The sequence below is a fragment of the Miscanthus floridulus genome, chromosome 1, assembly GCF_019320115.1.
Source record: "Miscanthus floridulus cultivar M001 chromosome 1, ASM1932011v1, whole genome shotgun sequence".
Lineage (NCBI taxonomy): Eukaryota > Viridiplantae > Streptophyta > Magnoliopsida > Poales > Poaceae > Miscanthus > Miscanthus floridulus.
This window is the reverse complement of record NC_089580.1, coordinates 187,834,509-187,857,271: the sequence shown is the minus strand read 5'-3', so window position 1 is coordinate 187,857,271 and position 22,763 is coordinate 187,834,509. Positions and strand designations below refer to the sequence as shown.

Here is a 22,763-nt window from a genome sequence, read left to right as displayed (position 1 = left end):
TAAGCTTGTCGATGTGCCAGGAATTGGGTACGTCTGTTCCATCTAGGTGAGCTAACCTGTAAGATGTAGGGCGTGTAACCTCTTTGATCATGAAGGGTCCTTCCCATGGGGTTGCAAGTTTATGGACACCAGTCTGATTCGTCTTTCACTTTAGGACTAGGTCTCTGACCATGAAGAACCGCTTCTTGATGTTCTTGTTGTAGTACCTGCGCAAAACAGCAAGGTATTTGGCTGTACGTACGCAAGAATCGAGCCGCTTCTCTTCTGCACTATTCACTTCTAGCTCTCATACTTCATTGGCCTTGTCTTCGTCGAAATTCTCTACCCATGCTGATATGAAGGCTATATCTGCTGGGAACACTGCCTCAGCGCCAAAAACCATAAAGTATGGTGATACGCCGGTATTGCGACTGGGCTGGGTTCTGAGACCCCAGACCACGGCTGGTAACTCTTTGATCCATCTTCTAAGAGCTTTGTCATTCTCTCTGTACATCCTCTTCTTAAGTGCGTCCAGGATCATACCATTTGCCCGCTTGACCTGTCCATTAGCTCTAGGGTGTGCCATCGAGACGTATTTTACTACTATGCTTCTTTCATCGCAGAAGTCCCAAAAAGCGTTCCCGGTGAACTGAGTACCCAGATCAGTGATGATGCTGTTGGGTATGCCGAAGCGGTGGATGACCTGGTCGAGGAACGCGACAGCCTTTTCTGAAGATGCCTTGACCAGGGGCATGTACTCTATCCACTTAGAGAATTTGTCGATCAGTACGAAGATGCATGTAAATTTCCCAGGGGCCGGTTTGAAAGGCCCGATCATATCTAGTCCCCAGCATGCGAAGGGCCAAGAGGCTGGTATAGTCTGAATCTCGTGTGCTGTTACATGGATTCTCTTGGCAAAGAACTGACAACCTTCACAATAGCAGACTAGCTTCTCTGCATCAGCTACGGCTGACGGCCAATAGAACCCTGCTTAGAAAGCCTTGCCGACCAGCGTTCTCGAGGCCACGTGGTTGCCGTAGGAGCCAGAGTGGATTTTGTCTAGGAGATGCTTGCCATCCTCCTGGGTTATACACTTCATTAAGATTTCCTCTTTCGTGTTCTTGCGCCACAATTTACCATCGACGAGCAGATACTGCTTACTGCGACGCATCAGGCGCTCGTTTTCTATCCGATCGGTGTAACCGCTACCATCTGTCAGGTACTTGATGAAAGGTACTCTCTAGTTGGGCTCCTTAGTGGTCGGAGGTGGTTTGGTGGTGTTCGACGCCAGAACCGTAGCCACCAATGGCTGGTCTGGAGGCTTGTCGACCGCAGAATCATCTTCTTTGATGGAGGGCGTGAGCAGGTCTTGAACAAATACACCATGTGGGACTTTGGATCGGGATGATCCTAACTTTAACAGCGCATCTTCTGCTTGATTTTTGTCCTAGACCACATGTGTGTACTCGATGCCATAGAACTTGCCTTCCAGCTTTCTGATCGTTTCGCAGTATACGTCCATCTTCTCACTGGTTGTATCCTAGTCCTTGTTGAGTTGGTTGATGACCAGAGCTGAGTCTCCGTAAACATAGAGACGCTTGACACCGAGCTCGACCGCAATGCGCAGACCGTGTAGGCATGCTTCGTACTCGGCGGCGTTATTAGACGCCGGGAAATAAATCCTGAGGACATATTGGAGCTGCTCCCTGGATGGTGATACGAAAAGGACTCCTACTCCTACACCATCGATGTTGAGGGAGCCATCGAAGTACATCTTCCAATACTCGACGGGCCCCTGAGAGGCAGGTGTGCTTAAGTCTGTCCACTCGACGATGAAATCGACAAGTGCCTGAGACTTGATTGTAGTACGACTTGCAAATTCCAAGGAAAAAGGGCATAGCTCCATTACCCATTTGACGATGCGCCCGTTTGCATCCTTGTTGCGAATGATGTCTCCCAGAGGGTACTCAGTCATGACCACCACACGATATCCGTCGAAGTAGTGTTTTAACTTTCGATATGTAATTAGTATGGCATAGATCAGTTTCTGAATCTGTGGGTACCTGATCTTGGATTCATTGAGCACCTCACTGACGAAATAAATTGGTCGTTGTACCTTGTAGACATGGCCGGGCTCATCGCGCTCGACTAACATGGCAGTGGAAACCACTCGATTAGTTGCCGCAATGTAAAGCAGGAGGGTTTCGTCTTCTCTAGGAACAGTGAGGACCGGATGTGATGTAAGGAATTGTTTTAGCTGTGTAAAGGCAGCATCTGCTTCCTTCGACCACTCAAACTTCTCGGATGCTTTGAGCAGCTAGAAAAATGGTAGTCCTTTTTCGCCTAATCTGGATATGAAACAACTGAGGGCAGCCATGCATCCGGTAATCTTCTGAACATCCTTCACCTTTTTGGGTGGCTTCATGTCCAAGACAGCTTTTACTTTTTCTGGGTTAGGGCGTATGCCGTTGTGACTAACGACGTTGCCGAGCAGTATACCAGATGGAACACCAAAGATGCACTTATTTGGGTTTAACTTCCATTGGAATGTGTTAAGGGCTGCAAAGGTACATTCGAGGTTGTCGACAAGGGTGTATGCTTCCTTGGTTTTAACAACTACATCGTCAACATAAGCCTCGACAAGGTCGTCTTTTATCTCGTCTTTGAGGCAGGCCTATATGGCGTGTTGGTAGGTAGCCCCAGTGTTCTTAAGCCTGAACGACATGGTTGTGTAGCAGTAGGCACCGAAGGCCGTAATGAAAGATGTCTTGATCTGGTCATCCTTTTTTAGAGCGATCTGGTGATAACCAGAGTAGCAATCGAGAAAGGAAAGCAGCTCGCAACCGGCAGTTGAATCTACGACCTCGTCTATGCGAGGTAAGCCAAAGGGGTCTTTAGGGTAGTGTTTGTTGAGATCAGTGTAATCAACGCACATTCTCTATTCCTTATTCTTTTTGCATACAAGAACCGGGTTGGCTAACCACTCCGGATGATACACTTCTTTGATAAATCCGACTGCTAAAAGCCGTGTAACTTCTACCCTAATAGCCTCCTTTTTGTCGCGAGCGAACCGTCGTAGCTTCTGCTTGATGGGTTTGGCCTTGCCATCGACATTTAAGGAGTGCTCAATCAAGTTCCGAGGTACACCGAGTATGTCAGTGGGTTTCCATGCGAACACACTCACGTTGCTTCTCAAGAACCTAACGAGCGCGTCTTCCTATTTAGGATCCAGGTTGGCCCCAACAAGGGCTGTTTTGCTGGGATCACCATCGACCAGCTAGATCTCTTTGTGCTCTTTGGATTTGATGTTCTTGCATGGGGCCTTGAGCTCTAGGATCTCCAGGTGATCGGCTAGGGTCTTCTTGGCGTCGAGCGTGGTCTCAGCCATGCGAATAGAGAGGTCGTGAGCCTCTGCTATTTTGAAGCTGTCATCCTCGCAGGTGTAAGCTACGTATACGCTGCCCCTAAGAGTTAGAACCCCCTTCTCAGTAGGCATCTTGAGCACCAAATACCTATAGTGAGGTATGGCCATGAACTTGGTGAGCGCTGGTCGACAAAGGATAACATGGTAGGTGCCTTTGAAGTCGACGACCACGAAGTTGACGTAGTCGGTGCGGAAGTGGTCTGGGGTACCAAATTACACAGGTAGCGTGATCTGCCCGAGAGGTGTGGAGCTCTGTCCGAGGAGAACACCCCAGAACTATGCCTCGTATGGCTTGAGATCAGCCTGGGTTATCTTTAGGGCTGGCAAACTGTTCTTGAACAGTATATCGATGGAACTACCACCGTCAATCAGCACTCTATCGAACTGAACCTTGTTGATACAAGGATTGAGAACTAGAGGAAAACGCCCTAGCTCAGGTATTGCAGCCCATTGGTCATTTCTGCTGAAGGAGATCTCATGGTGAGACCAAGGAGGGAGCCATGGATCGGCGATGAGGTTGTCAGCATTAGCCACGTTCAAGCAAGCGTGGGTGAGCAGCTTGTGTTCTCATTTGGTCTCGATGGACACTCTGCCCCCAATGATGGTGTGGATGCAGTTGGTTGGCTTGACGTACTTGTGACAGGGATCTGCGTCTTCATCATCATTGTCCTCGTTACGCTGCTCCCCTGCGTCGTTAGGCTTGTCGGATGTATCCGAAGCCTGTTGGCGCGTGTAGATAGATTTGAGAACATGACAATTCTCCATGGTATGGTTTGACTTGGGATGGAGCTGGTAGGGTCCTTTCAATGCTTTGGCATAGTCTTCTTCATAGTTGCGACGTTCGCCACCTTTTTTAACAGTGTTGACTTCGCCGTCATCTTCCCGAGCACGCTTGCCCCTGTAATCGTCATGGTGATTGCGTCGCTGATTACGCTGGTCGCGGTGGTTGTGGGAATCGTTGCGCTGGTTGCGGCGATCAAAATTATCGTTCCGACCACGGTTGCCGCGGTAGTCGTCGCGGTGTGGGGGGTGGTCAGAGCATGGAACCCTTGCTGCTTCTTTGATGATTACCTTTTTAGCATCATCGGCATCCGCATATTTTTTAGCAGTGGCTAGAAGCGCTGTGACCGATTCAGGTCTTTTACGGAGGAGCTTGTCCCTTAGGGCATCGTGGAAGCAGAGACCAGTGATGAAAGCTTCGACTGCCTCATTGTCGAAGATTGACAGGACCTTGATGCGCATCTCCAAGAAGCATCGGACGTACTCGCGCAGTGGCTCATCTTTGCGATCTCGAATCCACTGCAGATCATATTTGTTGCCGGGTTGTTCGCAAGTAGCAATAAAGTTGTCGATGAATGCTTGCTTGAGCTCTTGCCAAGAATCAAAGTAGTTCGTCGGCAAGCTGACCAGCCATTGGTGGTCTACATGGCCGACGGCGACTAGGAAGTAATTAGACATGACGTGCTCGTCAGCCATGGCTAATCTACACACAGTTTCGTAGAGCATGACCCATAACTCGGGGTTCTCCTTGCCGTCGTACTTCTGGAGTTTTTCGAGCTTAAAGTTTTTGGGCCATATGACTTGGTGAAGGTGAGGAGTAAACTGCTTCAAACCCAGAGGGTCATGGGTAGTATCATATTCCATACGGCGATAGCTTTCGTAGGATGCATGATCGTTGGCTCTTTGGTTAATGCGATCGCGCAGATCGCGTTCTCCGAGGGAATGGTAGAGATCATTATTGCCATCACGGCAATCCCGATTGCCATCCTGGTTGACCCTATGACCATGGTTACCACGGCGATTGTCGCGGTTGTCTCGTCGATTATCATCCCGGTTGTTGCGGCGGTTGTCATCCCGACCACCATCATGACCACTGTTTCTGCCTTGACGGTTGTCTAATGGATTATTGTTGCGTGAGCCACATTGGTTGGGTGACTGTGGGCGCCTTGAGTACTGGCGACTGCGGCTTGATTCGACTGAGATGGATGGAGCCTGGGCTTGGTTTGCAATCTCCGTGGTCTGGGCTATAGCAGCCGTCAGGTAGGCTTGTACATCATCACGAATTGCCTGGATTTTCGAGGTATTGGGTAGTCGTTGCATTGTCGCCATAGCAACAGCTACGTTGGCGCTTGGAGTCCTGAAGACCTGCTTTTCCCCAACCCTATCAAAGACATTATTGAGATCGCGTGGCTGGAACCTTATGTGTCGTGCCTCCTCTTCTGCCTTGGCTTCGGCTTGTCTACGATTAAACCGGTCAATATTGCGTGCTTCGCGTGCTAGCCTTTCTTGTTCTGTTTTGCCAACTGTCGGTGGTTTGTCATTACTGACGACATTGATCAAGTCTCCTCGCCAGGAAAGATGGGAATCGTGGGAAACCTGGGGAGTGGTCTGGTATATCCAGATCGTATTCAACTTCTTCATTGTCACGACGCTGGAGCTCAGTGTGGATGGAGCCAATAGATGCGATGCTGGATGGGGAGCTTGAACCACCCTCTTGAACTGTGTGGACCGACCCTTCTTGATACTCCTCGATCCAAACCATGTTGACGAAGCTGCGTGGCTTTGGCCGAGGTCGATGTATAGAACACAGATCTGAGCAGCGTTGTATATTATGCGTGTAGTTGGAAGCAGTGTTTCACAGGGCGTAGGGCTGAGCCTGGTAGTTCTCCATCGAGGCTTCGTACTCGGAGAGCCGGACACCCATCGTGGGGGTTGGTCGGTGACGAACGGAGTGCCCTTCAGGAGTAGACGTGACCACGAGATCCGTACCGAGTCGTGCAGGACGACTGGCCTGAGCTGGTCGGGTAGATCTATTGTGGGTAGTGGTTACCTGCTCGGTAGGTTGATTTTGAATCAAATCTACCAGAGCTAGGGTTTCAGCAAGCTTGATGCCGACCCGATCGATGGAGTCGAGCAGGTCGATGTTGTCGATCTGCCTCCCTTTGTAGCGAGGAAGCAGACGACGGGTTGTCAGCGTGGCTGAAGACGATGCTAGTGTGGTCGGAGCTAGATCCAACGTGGTCGGAGCCATAGCTGACGCTGGTGAAGCGGTGGTCGACGTGGATTAGATCCGTGCCTCCTCCGTGGTCATGGTGATGAGGTTGTCGGAGCCAGTGGTCCAGGTGATCTGGCCGATGGTGAACGTGAGGTCGTTCGGCGTAGCTATGGAACCATGGATGATGACCATCTTGTTCGTCTGGAGAGCAGTACGCACACCTCCTACTTGGTGCACCACTATCGACGAAATATGGTTGGTAGTCTACCTAGGGGTATATCCAAGGTAGTAGATTATCGGCAGACAGATACGCAAGCTACAAACAAGATGGTGACGCAAGACAGACACGAGGTTTTATCCAGGTTCGGCCACCATGAAGGCGTAATACCTACGTCCTGCATCTGATTGTATTGATGTATGTCAATGAGAGATGTTTTTTGAGAGGGGTCCTCTGCCCGCCTTACATAGTCTGGGAGGCAGGGTTACAGATCTGGAAACTAATCCTAACCAGTTACAATTGTCATAGGTGGCCGGATAAGGATTCCTATTCTAACCGACCAGGATCTTGCTCTGTCTTGTTTCCTTGCGCGGGACTCCGAAGCAGAAGGCCCGAGCCGTGCGTCATCTTCTAGTGGGCTAGACCCCTTGATCCGAGCTGGCCCAAGCCTAGTTGTAAGGGTATAGGGGTTAATACCCCACACTCGCCGGCCGCAGATCCCGTGCCTCCCTGCATGCATCGCCGCCCGCCCGCCTCCTTCCCCGCCGCTAGTGCTGGCGTGGCGCCCGGAGCGGACAGCCACCGTCATGGGCAGGGCATCGGCGCGCTGGTGGTGCTCGCCCTAGCAAGGCTGTGCGCCGGCACGGCGCCCGCCGCGGATGCCGCCTGCCTTCTTCCCTCCCTCTCCTGGCCGGATCCGGCCCTCCCTCCCCTTCTTCTTTCCCGGCCCTCCCTCTCCCGGATCCGGCCGGTGGCATCTGAATCTAGCGGCGGGCGGTGTGGGTGCATGGTGGTGGTGGCGACCAGCGACTATGGTGGTGGTCTCACCGGCCATGGACCCGTCTCTGTCCCACCGTGGTCCTGCCTAGCCACGCCGGACGCACCTTGTCATGGGCCCGCCTCGCTGCGCCGGCCATGGACCTGCCTCACCAAGCCGGTCTACCTCGCCCCACTGGCCGCTCCCCGCCGTGTTCCCACCTGGCCCCGTCATCATCCACGGCATCGGAGATTTGGGTCGAGGAGAGAAACGACGTAGATTTGCGTTCTCCATCACCTCCCACCCAAAATGGGTTCGGCGTTTGCGTCATCTATTGGACCGTATGTTTTTGCCATAAAGCGATGTGGAGTAGGCATTTTGCGTTTGGGTAGCGTGATGCATCTGCTGCTGGAGATAGTCTCATGACAATCCGCTGGATGCATCCGATGCTCGTACCAAGTACCAAGCCCAGTTTCTGAACGCCAAGGAGAGAGCATGTTCGCATTACATCTGCCTGCTAATCTGATGAGGACATGACACCCATGCATATGACCATGTTTGGCATATGGTATGGAGGGGTAGGAGGCCAGCAAGGGTGTCCAAGTCAAGAAGGAGGTCCGAGGCTAATTCGGTTCGAGTCCCCAAGGTGGAGGCCCAAAGCAACTCAAGTTCGAGTCTGTCTTGGCCTCCAGGACTAGTCTGTCTTAAATTAGTCATCTAGGATGCATCTGGACTCCGTTTTCGATGATCCACATATGGATGGAAAGCTAATTGGATAAGAAAGCTAACCCAATTGGTCTCACATCAAAATCCCTTTAGAATCAATAGAAATCATCGAAATAAGTCAGCGTCCAGAATGTGTCAGGGTGCTGCGACACCGTCTTTTGGTCTGTTGGACCGTGTATCGTGTTTGGGCCTATTAGGGGGCGTGTCCAAGGGGGGTGATGCCCAAGACTCTATAAATACCAGTCGTCGCTCTCCTTAGGGTTTGGGTTTTTTTTAGTTCTTGATTTCCTCGTTAAACAGACGTCGTTTTGCTGCAACTATCGTCACCAAGGCCGCTTACTGTGAACCAGGGCCTCAGTTCTTGATCTTGTTCGCCTGTGGCGATTAGTCCTTTCGAATAAAGACTTGAACTCCTTATTTTCATAAGCCTCATATTTATTTGCAATTTTAGATTACGTTCATCCCGTTCTTGCTTGTGTTCTCGATTCGCTTGCAGGAAAGCCTTCTCGGCGAGGTCAATCGTGTTCGCGTGGTTGATAACCAATGGAGCAGTGGTGTAACGGTTGCGGGGGTCCGAATCAGTCTTGGTTCAAAGCCTAGATCGTGAATATCGAGTCTCCACCAATCGACGCTATCATACTTTTCGGAAGATCGGGCCTAGTCTACATCAAGTGATATCAGAGACATTATTTCCCGTTAGGTATAACATTGTTCTTCTCTTTAGATTGTTACTATTTTTGCATTACCTATAGTCCACAAAAAGCCAAAAAAATATACATTGTCACATATTCCCTGTCCTATAGCTTCATTGTGCCATGCAATTTCGTCTCTGTTTTGCGTTGTTGAGTTTGTGCCCTAGGTCAAGTTCTTGTTGCTGGTTTTAGATCGTTTTTGAGTCCAGTTTGTGTTTTCCCCTTTCTTTTTCATCATAATCCGTGAACATCTCCAAGTCTTATTGAGTTTCCTCTATATGCATCAAACCCTAGTCCACGCCATCTTATTTATTACACTTGTCTTCACTATTTCCATCAAACCCTTGCTGCCATGACCAATTTTGCGCGCATTATTCCCGTTTTGTCCTCTAATTCAGAGTCCGTTCTTAAAATTGGTCTAGTTTTCGCATACGAACTCGAATTTTGACGTTCCATATATTAAAATTGATCAGAAAAAAAATTTGGATCCGTCCATCCCTGCTTTGTTGGGGTCGGAGATTTTTATTTTTGTCAAAAATGGTCACAAGATCCTCTTTTCGTGGTCACAAGGTCTTTGTCGATTTTGAGCACGTCTTCTAAAAATTCCATAGGCCACGTCTTTCACTTGTTTAAGCTCATATTTTCTGTGGTTACTTCTTTTGTGCTCCTAAGTGAAGAAAAAATATCAAAAAAATAAAAAGAAAAAGTTAAAGAATTTCAAAAAACAACGACAGCCCAAAAAATAGAGAAAAAAGAGAGGAGCAAAAGTGGAATAATATCTAGAGGAGCACATAGAGAGCGTCATTTGAGTTGTGTTTGCGTGTGTTGATTTCTACCTTGTTCCTAATCATATTCTTGCTGCTCACATCACGTGATACATATGGTACTTGGAACGTGAGTAGGCCAGCAACCAAGATAAGTACTTGGGATACTTATTCAGCTTTGCTATTCAATTGCGAATTTTGCTATTCCTTGCTACTATATTGTGCCTATCCAAGCTCCACTTTCTTCTAACCAAGTACATGTTTGCCTTGCAACTGTTACACTCAAGCTACGGCGGTATCACAGTCACCGGCCGATTGCACCGTCTGTTGTTTTGGTAAGAACACTTGTAAGACCGTGGTAAGATGCTTGAGAGTTGAGTGTCTTGTTTTTCCTTGTCCACAACCTAAGTAGTTGATAGGGACAATACTTTTGTGTTGTCTTTTGCTATTTTCTAATAATGACAGGTTGTTCGTATCCACCGACTTATGATGGTATAGGTGCTGATGAGTACAAGGAGTGGGAAATTACCATCGATAACATTTTTGCTACTCGTTTTATATGTCCAAGGAGAAAGGTAAAAAATACAGCTAGTGTTTTACGACATTCTGCTTTATCTTGGTGGGAGCCTTTAGATCCTTCTGATAAACCTCAAACTTGGAATGATATGAAACTTCTTATGTGAGAAACCTTTATTAATCCACCTCCTGTTTTGACTTCATATGATGAGGTCTACCATTTAGAGAAAGAGTCTGTTGTTATCTCTCTTGCTATGACTAACCTTCTGCAGGATAATGTACATAAGCGAGAGGATGACATGGAAGAAAATGAGGAGCTCACAACCTCATATGCAAATTCAGAGCCATCACTTCATAATGCACCTATTACTCCTACTGAAAACACAGGTAATACCCATGGTGCTACACTCACAGAAGGTGAGAATTGTTTTAATGTACTAAATTCTTTCACACGCCATGATATCATAGAGCAATTGTTAGTGGAATACTCTCTTAATTTATCTTTGTCCCATGATAATTTGCTTGATGTTCCTTGTGATAAAGATGAATTGGTTGATGATACTTCAGTTTTACATGTTTTGGAATCAACCACTTGCACTGAAAATAAACATGTTATTCATATTGCTACTAAAACTGATGAGTTCAAACTGTCGTCTTCTTTACATACTTTGTGTTATATTGAATTTGATGTTTTGTGTAACCTAGATTGTTTGGAGGAGAGCCTATTTAAATATGTTGATTTGCCTTGATTTTCTAAACATATATATCATGTTATTGGTAAATATAACAACAAAGGACAATATATGATACATTGAGTATACATTCGTAATAATATGAATTCTCTTTTTGTTGTACAAGATTATGATCATTTAGAGGGCAGCCATAATAATACAAACAGTTTCTCATGTTCCTCAAAGAAATAAGTTCACTTCCAAGAAGAGGAGCATTGTTGGTTGCTACCTATGTCTACTAGATCATCTATTCCTGCATTGTCTTTGACGAGTTCTAATCTTTTGCAGGATAGTATTAACATACATCGTGTGCATTCGGATCATAGAGTCTACATGCTTGCTGAATTTTTATGCGAGATGACATGCTACAAACTTGGAAACATGGTCACGTTTCTTCTCACAATTATTTCAGTTTCCTTTGTTTTCGTAACCCCGTTCTCCTTTATGTTGTGCATGATCAGTTTCAAGCACAATCGACGCCGATGACGACTTTTCATCAAGAAGGGGAGGGTGATGAGGACATGACACCTATGCATATGACCATGTTTGGCACATGGTATGGAGGGATAGGAGGCCAGCAAGGGTGTCTAAGTCAAGAAGGAGGTCTGAGGCTAATTCGGTTCGAGTCTCCAAGTTGGAGGCCTAAAACAACTCAAGTTCGAGTCTGTCTCGGCCTTCAGGACCAGTCTGTCTTAAATTAGTAATCCAGGACGCATCCGGACTCCGTTTTCGTTGATCCACATATGGATGAAAAGCCAATTAGATAAGAAAGCCAACCCAATTAGTCTTACGTTAAAATCCCTTCGGAATCAACGGGAATCGTCGAAATAAGTCAGCGTCCAGAATCTGTCAGGGTGCTGCGACACCGTCTTTTGGTCCGTTGGACCGTGTATCGTGTTTGGGCCCATTAGGGGGCGCGTCCAACGGGGTGACGCCCAAGACTCTATAAATACCAGCCGTCGCTCTCCTTAGGGTTTGCGTTTTGTTTAGTTCTTGATTTCCTCGTAAAACAGACGTCGTTTTGCTGCAACTGTCGTCGCCAAGGCCGCTTGCTGTGAACCAGGGCCCCAGTTCTTGATCTTGTTCGCCTATGGCGATTAGTCCTTTCGAATAAAGACTTGAACTCCTTATTTTCATAAGCCTCGTATTTATTTGTAATTTCAGATTGCGTTCATCTCGTTCTTGCTTGTGTTCTCGATTTGCTTGCAGAAAAGCCTTCTCGGCGAGGTCAATCGCGTTCGCGTGGTTGATAACCAATGGAGCAGTGGTGTAATGGTTGCGGGGGTCTAAATCAGTCTTGGTTCGAAGCCTAGATCGTGAATGTCGAGTCTCCACCAATCGACACTATCATATCTTTCGGAAGATCGGGCCTAGTCTACATCATAATCTATATACCTCCAAATCGAAAGTCCAATTCGCAGCAGAAGAAACACTGTGGCCAGCTGGACTTGGCTTTCGTATTTACGCGCGGCTTTGACGGCCTTGATAAGAGGCGAAGGCCTTTTCGGCTGGTATTAAAGTCGGTTGATAAGCCGGTCTTGACTGATTTGTTGTGAGAGAAAAATACTGTAGATTATAGCTGATAAGTTGGCTGATAAGTTTAAGCGAATAGACCCTAAGACGATGGTGGATTAGAGCGTGCCATGGTTGGAATGTAACCGAGACTCGCCTGTTCGTTTGGTCGTATTTAGTTTATAAGCCATGGCTTATTAGCCAACGAACAATATTTTTCTCTTACACCAAACTAATCAACAATACTTTCAACCATGATTTATCAGCCAAATAAACCCAAACAAACGAGGCGTCTACTACCTGTCGAGCCTCGAGTGCCGGCTTGTAAAGCGTGCTCAGGCCCCGTTTAGATCCAAATTTTTTTTGCGCAGTACCCATCACATCGAATCTTGCGGCACATGCATGGAGTACTAAATGTAGACGAAAAAAAAACTAATTGCACAGTTGGGTGAGAAATCACGAGACGAAACTTTCAAACCTAATTAGTCCATAATTAGACACTAATTGCCAAATACAAACAAAAGTGCTACGGTAGCCAAAACCAAAAAAAAAAAAAAATTGATCTAAACGCGCCCTCAGTACTACTACTGTACTTGAAAAGCATAACAAAGCGTAAATAGGACGGCGGCGCGACGGCCACAGATAACGACTGCACCCTGCAGCAGTGCAGCTGATGGCCTGGCCTTCCCCATTACCCGCCAAATGCGCCGGCGCCACCCTCCGCGCGAGGCTCTCTCTCCGGACGGACTGAACCACGGGATCACCTCAAGATCGTTGTCGGATTTCTTGGACACGTTCGAATTGAAAGAACTATGCTTTTCAATTTAGCTTGTCTTTCCTAGGCGCAAGAACACTGAAGAGTCGAGAGACTGAAACCAGCGCCGGAAATCTTGTTCGGAGCTCAGAGGGTAGAGTTCAGACCAAGCTCTGTTCGGATCTTCTTCTGTACAGAGATAGGAGTTATAATTGGAAATAGCAACTCATGGTTCTGCCAATTGTTCGATCACTGGCTCACTAGTTTTGACTGCAGCCTTGCACGCAATATTTCGTGTTTCACGTTGGGCTCCTCGGCGAGAGCGACACGTGCGCTGACACATTCATTCACCGAAGAAACGTGACACGGGGCGTCCCCCCGCATATTCAAGCGCCGGGCACGGGCAGGCTCTCGCACGGCTAGTGTGGCCTCTACGCTTGGCGCGACCACCAACCGCCCGCCCGCGGCCGCACCCACCGACCGCTCCGGCGCCCGGAAAAAGCCAAGGGCCCCCCAAATCCCATTCCCACGATAGCCCCAGCTCCAACGGACCACCGGCATTAACGCGGGGGCAAAACGGACATTTCGGCCTCATCCACACCACACCACACCACACCCCTGCTGAGCGCCTGAGCTCTCGCTCGCCCTCTGACTCGTCACGCCACCTCGTCGACGGCTGGCTTGTCCAGTTCTTTCCTCTCTCTCCTCGCGCCTCACCACCAAATTCCGTCGCCAGTCACCGAGTCACAGGCCCCCAACACCTCCCGAATCCTCCACAAAACCCTGCGAGAAATCCGGGAGAGCGAATCACGAGGCGATCGCCATCGTCGGAACGGCAGCCGCTAGGCCCGGACGGAGGGACTTGCGCTTGGTGGCTTGACTCCGCGCCGCGGAGGACGGCGGCGCCTGGTGCCTGGTTCTGCTTCGTTGCGCGCGGCGGTTCGGTTCGGGCGATGGCGGAGGCGCGGCGCCACGCGATCGCGCCGCAGCTAGGTGAGCGCACTGAACGACCGGCCTTCTCCTCTCTCAGGCGTCTGGTTCGCCCTCAACTCCTGATCCACCTGACCAGGGGGAAGGAGTTGGCGGTTAGGTTGCGGTCAACACGTCGGTCCTTCTTTTCATTTGTCTCGTGCAGTTGCGTTTTGGAGCGTTTGATTTTGTCGCTCGGCCGGTGGCGAGTGTCAGAGTGTGGTTTCGTCGCTGGGATCCGTGCTTTCGTTCCGGAACCGTGCGCGTGGGTTGGTGGCGATGGGCGTGTGCGATTGGTGCGAACTTGGTATTCGCGAGGAAACATCTTGTCTCTAGAGTAAATTGATGTGGATTTGGAGGTCTGGTGACTGAGTATGGAGCCCATTATGCGGAAGTGGGGGTATTTCGTTCAGGTCCTGCGTCCACAGTGTTCTCAGGGTGGAATTACCTGGAGCCTTGGCAGCTATGGCAAAGCCTTGTGGGAGAGCGGGGGACTTTATGTGAGGAAGGTCAGTGTTCTGAAGGCGGAGTATCCTGCTTTTGTGGGACCTGTGATGTACTGTGTGAAATTGATCTGTGCTTGGGTTTAGATCGGAATTATTAGCACATAATACTAGGAACTGGGTTGCCAACCTGGAATTTTTTAAGAGCTTAACAAGAGGATTTCTCTGTAAGAATCTCGTGTTCAAGTAACAGTTGTAGCATGAACTGAGGAAGCAGACTTTTGGCTTCTGGCTGGGTTATAAGACCTGAGATCTGTTGAGGTGTGCATGCGTCGGGGATATCACATGATAGACTATGTGTGGGGCCCTCTTTTTATTTTTTTAGAGGGTCAAATAGTTTCAGAGGTTTAACGATTTTTGAGTTATCGTGTCCTAAGTAGTGAAGTACACTAAGAAGAGACTTTGGGGCTCCAAACCAAGGTATGATGAACTGTTTTTCGTGTCCTCCACTCTTGAAGTTATGTTATGTAGATACATCTTAGTCCTAAGGGTTTCACTTCCAATGAAATCCAGTTGATTTACTTACAAAAGGGACTCCAATATTAAGTTTTATTGTACACGTGAGTAAAATGGTCAGGCAACTCTATTTTGTGAAGGCTGATTAAAATGTATTACTTCGATCTAATTTAAATATTTTAAGACCACCTTCCTATGAATCCATTTTAACCATGGCACTATATTCAATTATCTAACCCTTGCTTTCATGAACTTGGAACAGATGTTGAGCAGATATTGAAAGAAGCACAACACCGATGGCTACGACCCGCTGAGATATGTGAAATACTTAAGAACTACAGAAATTTTCGTATTTCCCCAGAACCACCAAATAGACCTCCAAGTATGACACTCATTTTCTGCTGAACACTGTTTCTGTTTTATAGTTGTTCCTCCAAAAGGTTCTTTTTCTTTTTGATGTTTCTGTTTATCTTGCTAATATTTTCTTTTATCGCTGCCTTTAGGTGGTTCACTTTTCTTGTTTGATCGGAAAGTATTGAGATATTTCCGGAAGGACGGCCATAATTGGAGGAAGAAAAGGGATGGAAAAAATGTCAAAGAAGCTCATGAAAGATTAAAAGTACGTCAAATTTGAATATTGCAAAGTTTTCCTATGTACAATTACAGCATACTGTATGGCCCTATTCGCTTGGAGGAATTTGAAGGAATCTGGAGGAATTTGCGAGACAGTGAACAGTGAATTCCGGCTGAAATTCACACCAGCCGAACGGCCCCTATGTTGTTAAGTGATTATAGCCATTAGGGCAACAAAACTGACAATTCTTTACTAATCTAGTCTGGAAGTGTTGATGTGCTTCACTGCTACTATGCTCACGGGGAAGGAAAAGAAAACTTTCAGAGGAGGAGTTATTGGATGTTGGAGGAGTAAGTGTTCTTCTGTGTTACTTTTGTAGTATTGCAACTTAGATTATGTTGCTTAAGGCATGTTGACGACTCATGGCTCATGCGTCTTGTATTGAGTCTGCATGCACGCATGGGAACTTACAACTGATTCTACTTTTTTTTGCAGGGATTTTATGCACATTGTACTTGTACATTATCTCGAAGTCAAGGTTATTGCTAATCCTACTCTGGTCGATATGTATTTAGCTACTTGTCCATTGTACTTTCAGAAAATTGGATTTCATCATCCTAAATGCTGCATTGTAGAAAAATTTATGTTAAATGCGTTTTTTTCTTCTTTACGTCAGGTTCTTGTCTATTATCTGTTGTGATAGTAATCACATTGGTTTTCTCATAGCTTATTCTTAGTATAATGTAGCCAATATGTTGTAAACAATTTGTTTCATTTCATGTTCTGAGAATTCTATTCAAGTTCAGGTCTAGCAAGTATTGTGGGCTTCTGTTATGTTGTACACTTGCAGTAGAATTTCGGGGCACCTCAGTTGAATGCTATTTGGATCAGTTAAACAAGTAATTAACCTAAATATGCTCGACCTTTATTCTAAACAAGTTATTAAACTACTTATACACAGGTTATATGGAAATGCTTTGGCCGCTATCATGAGTTTGCATCAGTTCTTATGCAATGAATCAATCAATTAACAATGCATAAATGTAAAATAATAATTGGAACTTTATATTTTCAGTTATTGTACTAGTCCTAGTAGCTTGTAGGCATCATGTGATATACAATTCTGTTGGATGACTCCCATCTGAATACGTTCATTTGTCTCAAACATGGAAGCCCACTATGAGGCACCTCTATCTTTACATTGGTTCAATTAGCCAGTTTTTTTTTATTTCTGTTTGCATTTTTTTACTTTGGCTACTTATGTTTTGTTGTCAACTTGGTTCAAACTCTGAACTTGCATCGTCATTTCCTATCTTTTGGGAGCAAAATCTTTTCTTCTTGCAGTTACCTGCTTAAAAATTTCCAATCCCCCCTCTCATATTTGGATATCACAATCAGGGTGGCAAATCAACTTCTCGCATTAGAGGACATGACGATATGCTTCAAGCTGCTCGTATGGATAGCCCTTTAAGTCAGCTGCCTTCACAAACTACAGAGGGTGAAAGCTCTCTTAGTGGACAAGCCTTAGAATATGAGGAAACAGAATCAGGTATAACTGTTTGTCATCCCTTCTGTTCTGCATGAAGCCTACTGGAATATTTTACTGATACACATTCCAATTATACACAGAGTATCTAAAGCCAAATTCGCTGCAGCAGATATTTATTCGGGAGGAGCCGGATACCACCCTTTCTCTTGGACGCAGCAGCATGAAAATGGAGGTGGACCTGTGATGAGCGCTTCTATTCCGAGCTCCTACATTCCTGCATTGTCTCTAGGCAAGTAGCATTATACATTTTTTTCCGGGAAGGAATTTGAAATAGTTTATGCATTATGGATCAAAGTTGAATTGACCTGTATTCTTTTGCTACACAAATTGTTTAGGTAACCTTCAAGGCTTCCCAGCTACAGTGACTAATACAGATATTTATTCATATTCTCAAGATGCCTTATCAGTTGCTCTTAATGAGCCTGGCCTTGGAATTGGATTCAATGGGGCGGATAATCAGTTGGATCCATCATCATTGAATGACCTTGTTAAACCTGACCAGGGGGTCCTTCAAATGCCCCCACCCCAAAGTAATTTTCACTCAGAACTATTTCCTTTCGCTGAAGGACATGGAATCGAATCCTTTACATTTGATGAAGTATATAGTAATGGATTGAGTATCAAGGACGCAGATGTTGTAGGCACTGATGAAGAATCAGTATGGCAGGTATCATGAAGTACATTTCTGTATAGCAGTATATATAAAATTCACCTGTATAAAGCTTAGATATGTCTGTGATTTTTATTTCCTAATGCAATACTTTATAATGGTAGAAGGTTGGGCAGTGACCACATGTTATGTAACAGATAAACAAAGCAGCTGCATGCAGCTTATTTTCCAGACAGCAATACTGGCATAGAACTTTAATGATACATGGAGTACTGGGAAGAAATATAATAATGAAAAAAATTATGCAAGCTAAACTAATTCCATAAGGGCAAAATTAGGAAGCAGTACCTATTAAAGCTTCAATTATGGAAGTTAATAGTTCCAATTCCCCCCATTAGTGATCTTCTGAATGGCACAGAAATGTTGTTTAATTACAATTTGATTTCATGGTTTTATTTTTTGTGGATAGAATTACTTTGTTGTCTTTATTATGGCAGCAAGTCTATTTGTAGGTTATTGTACAGACTCTGCTCAATTGCATTTGATTAGGTTTCACAATACTAGTACTCCATTATACTACCATTGCTGGCTCCGATTGTTTATGTAACTTAACTGAGAAATTACTTGATTTCAGCTTCCTGGTGCTATCAGCTCATTTTCTCCAGAGGACAGTTTCCAGCAAAATGATAGATCGTTGGAGGAAACTATTAATTATCCTCTCTTGAAAACTCAATCATCTAGTCTCTCTGAAATGCTGAAGGACAGCTTTAAGAAAAGTGATAGTTTTACGAGATGGATGAGCAAAGCACTTGGTGAAGTAGATGATTCCCAAATTAAGTCCAGTTCTGGAGTGTATTGGAACAGTGAAGAGACCGATAATATCATTGAAGCATCAACTCGTGATCAGTTGGATCAATTCACTCTTGACCCAGTGCTTGCACAAGACCAGCTGTTTAGTATAGTTGATTTTTCTCCAAGCTGGACATATGCTCGCTCCAAGACTAGGGTATGCCTTCTAAAGCTTTTCATATGTTCTTGGCTCAAAACTCTTGGAAGTGTAATAGCTTTGTCCTAATGGATCTTTGAATCTAGTCTTCTTTAGCTGCTTATGATGTATCTTGCATACCATCCAGGTTCTCATTACCGGTAGATTCTTAAATTCTGATGAGATTCAAAGATGCAAGTGGTCATGTATGTTTGGTGAAGTCGAAGTTCCAGCAGAGATTTCAGCTGATGGGACTCTCAGATGTTATTCCCCGTCACACAAACCTGGCAGGGTTCCTTTTTATGTCACATGTACCAACAGGTTGGCCTGCAGCGAAATCCGAGAGTTTGAGTTCCGGCCAAGTGTTACTCAATACATGGATGCCCCAAGTCCACATGGTGCTACAAACAAAAGGTATCTCCAGATGCGTCTTGATGACCTGTTGTCTTTGGGACACAATGAGTACCAGGCAACGGTATCTAACCCCACTAAGGAGATGGTTGATTTGAGCAAGAAGATAAGCTCACTGATGACAGACAACGATTCCTGGTCCAAGTTGCTAAAATTGGCTAGTGATAATGAGCCTGCCACTGATGATAATCAGGATCAGTTATTGGAAAAACGCTTAAAGGAAAAATTGCACATCTGGCTTGTCCACAAAGCAAGCGATGGTGGCAAAGGCCCCAATGTGTTAGATGACGAAGGGCAGGGTGTACTTCATCTGGCAGCTGCCCTAGGATATGATTGGGTGATAAGGCCAACAGTTTCTGCTGGTGTGAATATAAATTTCAGAGATGCTCATGGATGGACTGCACTCCATTGGGCTGCATTTTGTGGCAGGTAAGTGATTCAGAGTGCGATATTGTATATGCACATATTTTATACGCATACTGATGTTGTTTCACCTGTTGTCCAGAGAGCGAACAGTTGTCGCACTTATTGCACTTGGTGCAGCTCCTGGAGCTTTGACAGACCCAACACCAGATTTCCCTACAGGAAGCACACCAGCTGATCTTGCATCAGCTAATGGATACAAGGGAATCTCTGGTTTCTTGGCGGAGTCTTCTTTAACAAGTCATCTTCAGACCCTCGATCTTAAGGAAGGCAAGGGGAGCAATGCGCCAGAAATATCAGGTCTGCCTGGTATTGGAGATGTTACTGAAAGAAGAGCATCACCATTAGCAGGTGAAGGTCTTCAAGCTGGATCCATGGGAGATTCACTAGGTGCTGTTCGAAATGCTGCCCAAGCTGCTGCTCGTATATATCAAGTTTTCAGGGTGCAGTCCTTCCAGAGAAAGCAAGCAGTTCAGTATGAGGATGGCAGTGGTGCAGTATCAGATGATCGTGCCATATCACTCTTATCTGTTAAACCATCTAAACCTGTACAACTTGATCCCCTGCATGCTGCCGCGACTCGAATACAGAACAAGTACCGTGGATGGAAGGGAAGAAAGGAATTTCTACTTATCAGACAGCGCATTGTCAAGATCCAGGTATTGTTATTTGTTGTATTATACATGAGTAGTGATCCGCTGAATATTCCAGCTTAATAGTGTATCATTCAAGTCGCGATTTGTTTGAGTATACCATGCAAAAAAATTCTATTTTCCTTCTGGCAATTTTTCAGTGAACCATGCAGTGCTCAGTTAGTTCGAATTATATTTGGATAATCAAGATATGTTGTTGATGCTATTTCAATATTTTTTTAATCAAATAATGCTATTTTAGCAATCAACGCTGAAACTTGTCATTGTCTCCTGGCTAGGCTCATGTCCGAGGTCACCAAGTGAGGAAGCATTATCGTAAAATCATATGGTCTGTTGGAATAGTGGAGAAGGTCATATTGCGTTGGAGGCGAAAAGGGGCTGGGTTGCGTGGATTTCGGTCTACAGAAGGTGCAATGGAGGGCAACAGCAGCAGCAGTAGTAATTTGATCCAAAATAAACCTGCTGAGGATGATTATGATTTCTTACAACAAGGACGGAAACAAACAGAAGAAAGGCTGCAGAAAGCTCTTGCCAGAGTTAAGTCGATGGCTCAGTACCCAGACGCTCGGGATCAGTATCAAAGGATTCTGACTGTTGTGACAAAAATTCAAGAATCGCAGGTATCAAGGCCTTCTTTTTTGTTTCCTAGTTTAACTTTATCAACCGTTTAACTTTATCAACTAACTTGCCCGTTCTTCTGCTCTGAACTGATGGAATTGTAATGGGACTATTGATTCGTTGTTCTCTACATTTCCTTACTGCTGGTATAATAGGCCATGCAAGAAAAGATGCTCGATGAGTCGACCGCTATGGATGAAGGCTTCTTTATGAGCGAGTTCAAAAAGCTTTGGGATGATGACGTGCCAATGCCTTCTTGGTCATAACAACTGGTGTATATATGCTTGTAAATTATTTGTTAGTGTTACCAAATTGATAACCAGCAGTTGCGTTGCTAAGTTATAACCATCTAGTGTGTATATATTTTAGTTTGGTTCTGGTCTTAGTTATTTAACTGTAGCTTTTTGTACAGTATATGTTGTACAGATGGAAAAACATATTTACTGAAGACTCTTTTGAATGAATATATATGGTTGACTTGTTTAAACTTTCGACCAGTTTGCATAAACAAAGGTTTATGTATATTAAACATGTCGAATTGTCCTTGACTCTGTAAAGTTTGTTCAAGCCCTGTTTGTAAATTGTACTGATTGCATCTATGATATTCATCTTGCAGTAGCACGGATTCTACGACATGCTACATACTGGAGCAGCATTCTTGTGGCAGTGGCAGCGTTGTTTTTCATGTATGTCGTATTGCTGTGAGCTGAAAAGTATGAAAACCCTTGGTTTTCTTTCTTGTCTGAACTGAAACCGCATGGTGTGTACGTTTCGATTACTAAATATGCACGGCACTAATGCCTGAAGAGCCCATAAAACTAACCCAAATAAAGCCTGGCAGTTCAACACTTCAACCAACAAGTGTGCGAGCAAACAAAGCACGGAAAACAAACAACGACAAATACAGTCAGATCTGTTCATCTGGCACGGTGGCACCGAAAGCGATCATTGACCACCCTGAGCCCACAGATTGTCTGAGGAAAACAAAAAAGAATTGGCAAATGAATGGTCTGCGTTTGACGACAGGACACGAAGGTTTCCCGAAGCATCCCAACAGTGGAGTGAATTCGGCTTCGTTTGCGTCTACTACCTGTAGTACTGTTTGGTTCGTTGCGTTTTTAATCGGACGACGTCGACGTATAACTGAACTACTGAAGCACAGCACAATGGACGTGTGCCGAACTGCCGATCGCCTGTAAAAAGGAAATTCCGGTCTTCGGAAGGTCTTTGTCAGCCTTTTCACCTCCGCTCGACCGTAAATAAATTTCCTAAAAAAGGAACCAGACTGCGCAAGGAATGGGATATTCTCACGTTCATGATTTGCCAGTTGCCACTACAAAATTTCCATGCTTTGGTTTAGTTGCGGCACGAAAACGGAAGCTCACTAAATATATACAGTTAGAAATGCATGCCATATTCTCAGTAACATGTATAGATCGTAGAGCTACATGGTATAAAATTTCATCCATATCCCTGAACTTCTAAAGTGATATATGTGGGTTGGCAGATGGTGTCATTAAGATCCCTGAACTTTCGAGGTGATCACCGCATGTCCCTAAACTTGGCAAGCGGTATCATTCTTGTCCAAATGTGGTCTAACCTACTCTATAAACTGGCGTGGCACGCTGACTATACGTTAGACGTGGACTCAACATGTGTCAATTAATCAATCATTATTTATATAATATTTATCATAAAAATATAAATTATATAAAATAATTTACATCAGCAAATAATAAATTAAAGTAATAAAATAATCTAACAACAAATATATTAGGTTTAAACTAAAATAGAAAAATACTAAAATTAATTTAATATTTATGTATCATTAATAGTATTAAAATAATATTAAAATTCCTATAGTATTAAAAGTTTACTCTATTAAAAGTTACTTCTAATTTTAATATTATTTTAAAAATTTTAATAGTAGTATTATAGAAGTAAC

At 45.2% G+C, this 22,763-nt stretch overlaps 1 protein-coding gene across 1 annotated transcript; it reads left to right on the top strand.

Annotated features, from left to right (window-relative positions):
* Positions 1-13,875: 13,875 nt before the first annotated feature.
* Positions 13,876-21,305, top strand: LOC136551439 (calmodulin-binding transcription activator 2-like). Its single transcript, XM_066542995.1, has 13 exons — positions 13,876-14,060; positions 15,258-15,377; positions 15,499-15,614; positions 15,831-15,919; positions 16,065-16,107; positions 16,968-17,118; positions 17,228-17,347; positions 17,454-17,785; positions 18,363-18,734; positions 18,862-19,553; positions 19,630-20,206; positions 20,479-20,820; positions 20,974-21,305. Exons 1-13 carry the CDS (start codon positions 14,021-14,023, stop codon positions 21,082-21,084), a joined length of 3,105 nt encoding a protein of 1,034 aa, XP_066399092.1. The 5' UTR covers positions 13,876-14,020; the 3' UTR covers positions 21,085-21,305.
* Positions 21,306-22,763: the final 1,458 nt, after the last annotated feature.

What these genes read in the sequence shown, in the direction of transcription:
- LOC136551439 (XM_066542995.1), top strand. Translation starts at nt 14,021, where the DNA reads ATGGCGGAGGCGCGGCGCCACGCGATCGCGCCGCAGCTAG. An exon ending in ACCACCAAATAGACCTCCAA is followed by an intron (nt 15,378 to 15,498) that starts GTATGACACTCA and finishes CGCTGCCTTTAG; the next exon opens with GTGGTTCACTTTTCTTGTTT. An exon ending in ATATGAGGAAACAGAATCAG is followed by an intron (nt 17,119 to 17,227) that starts GTATAACTGTTT and finishes TCGCTGCAGCAG; the next exon opens with ATATTTATTCGGGAGGAGCC.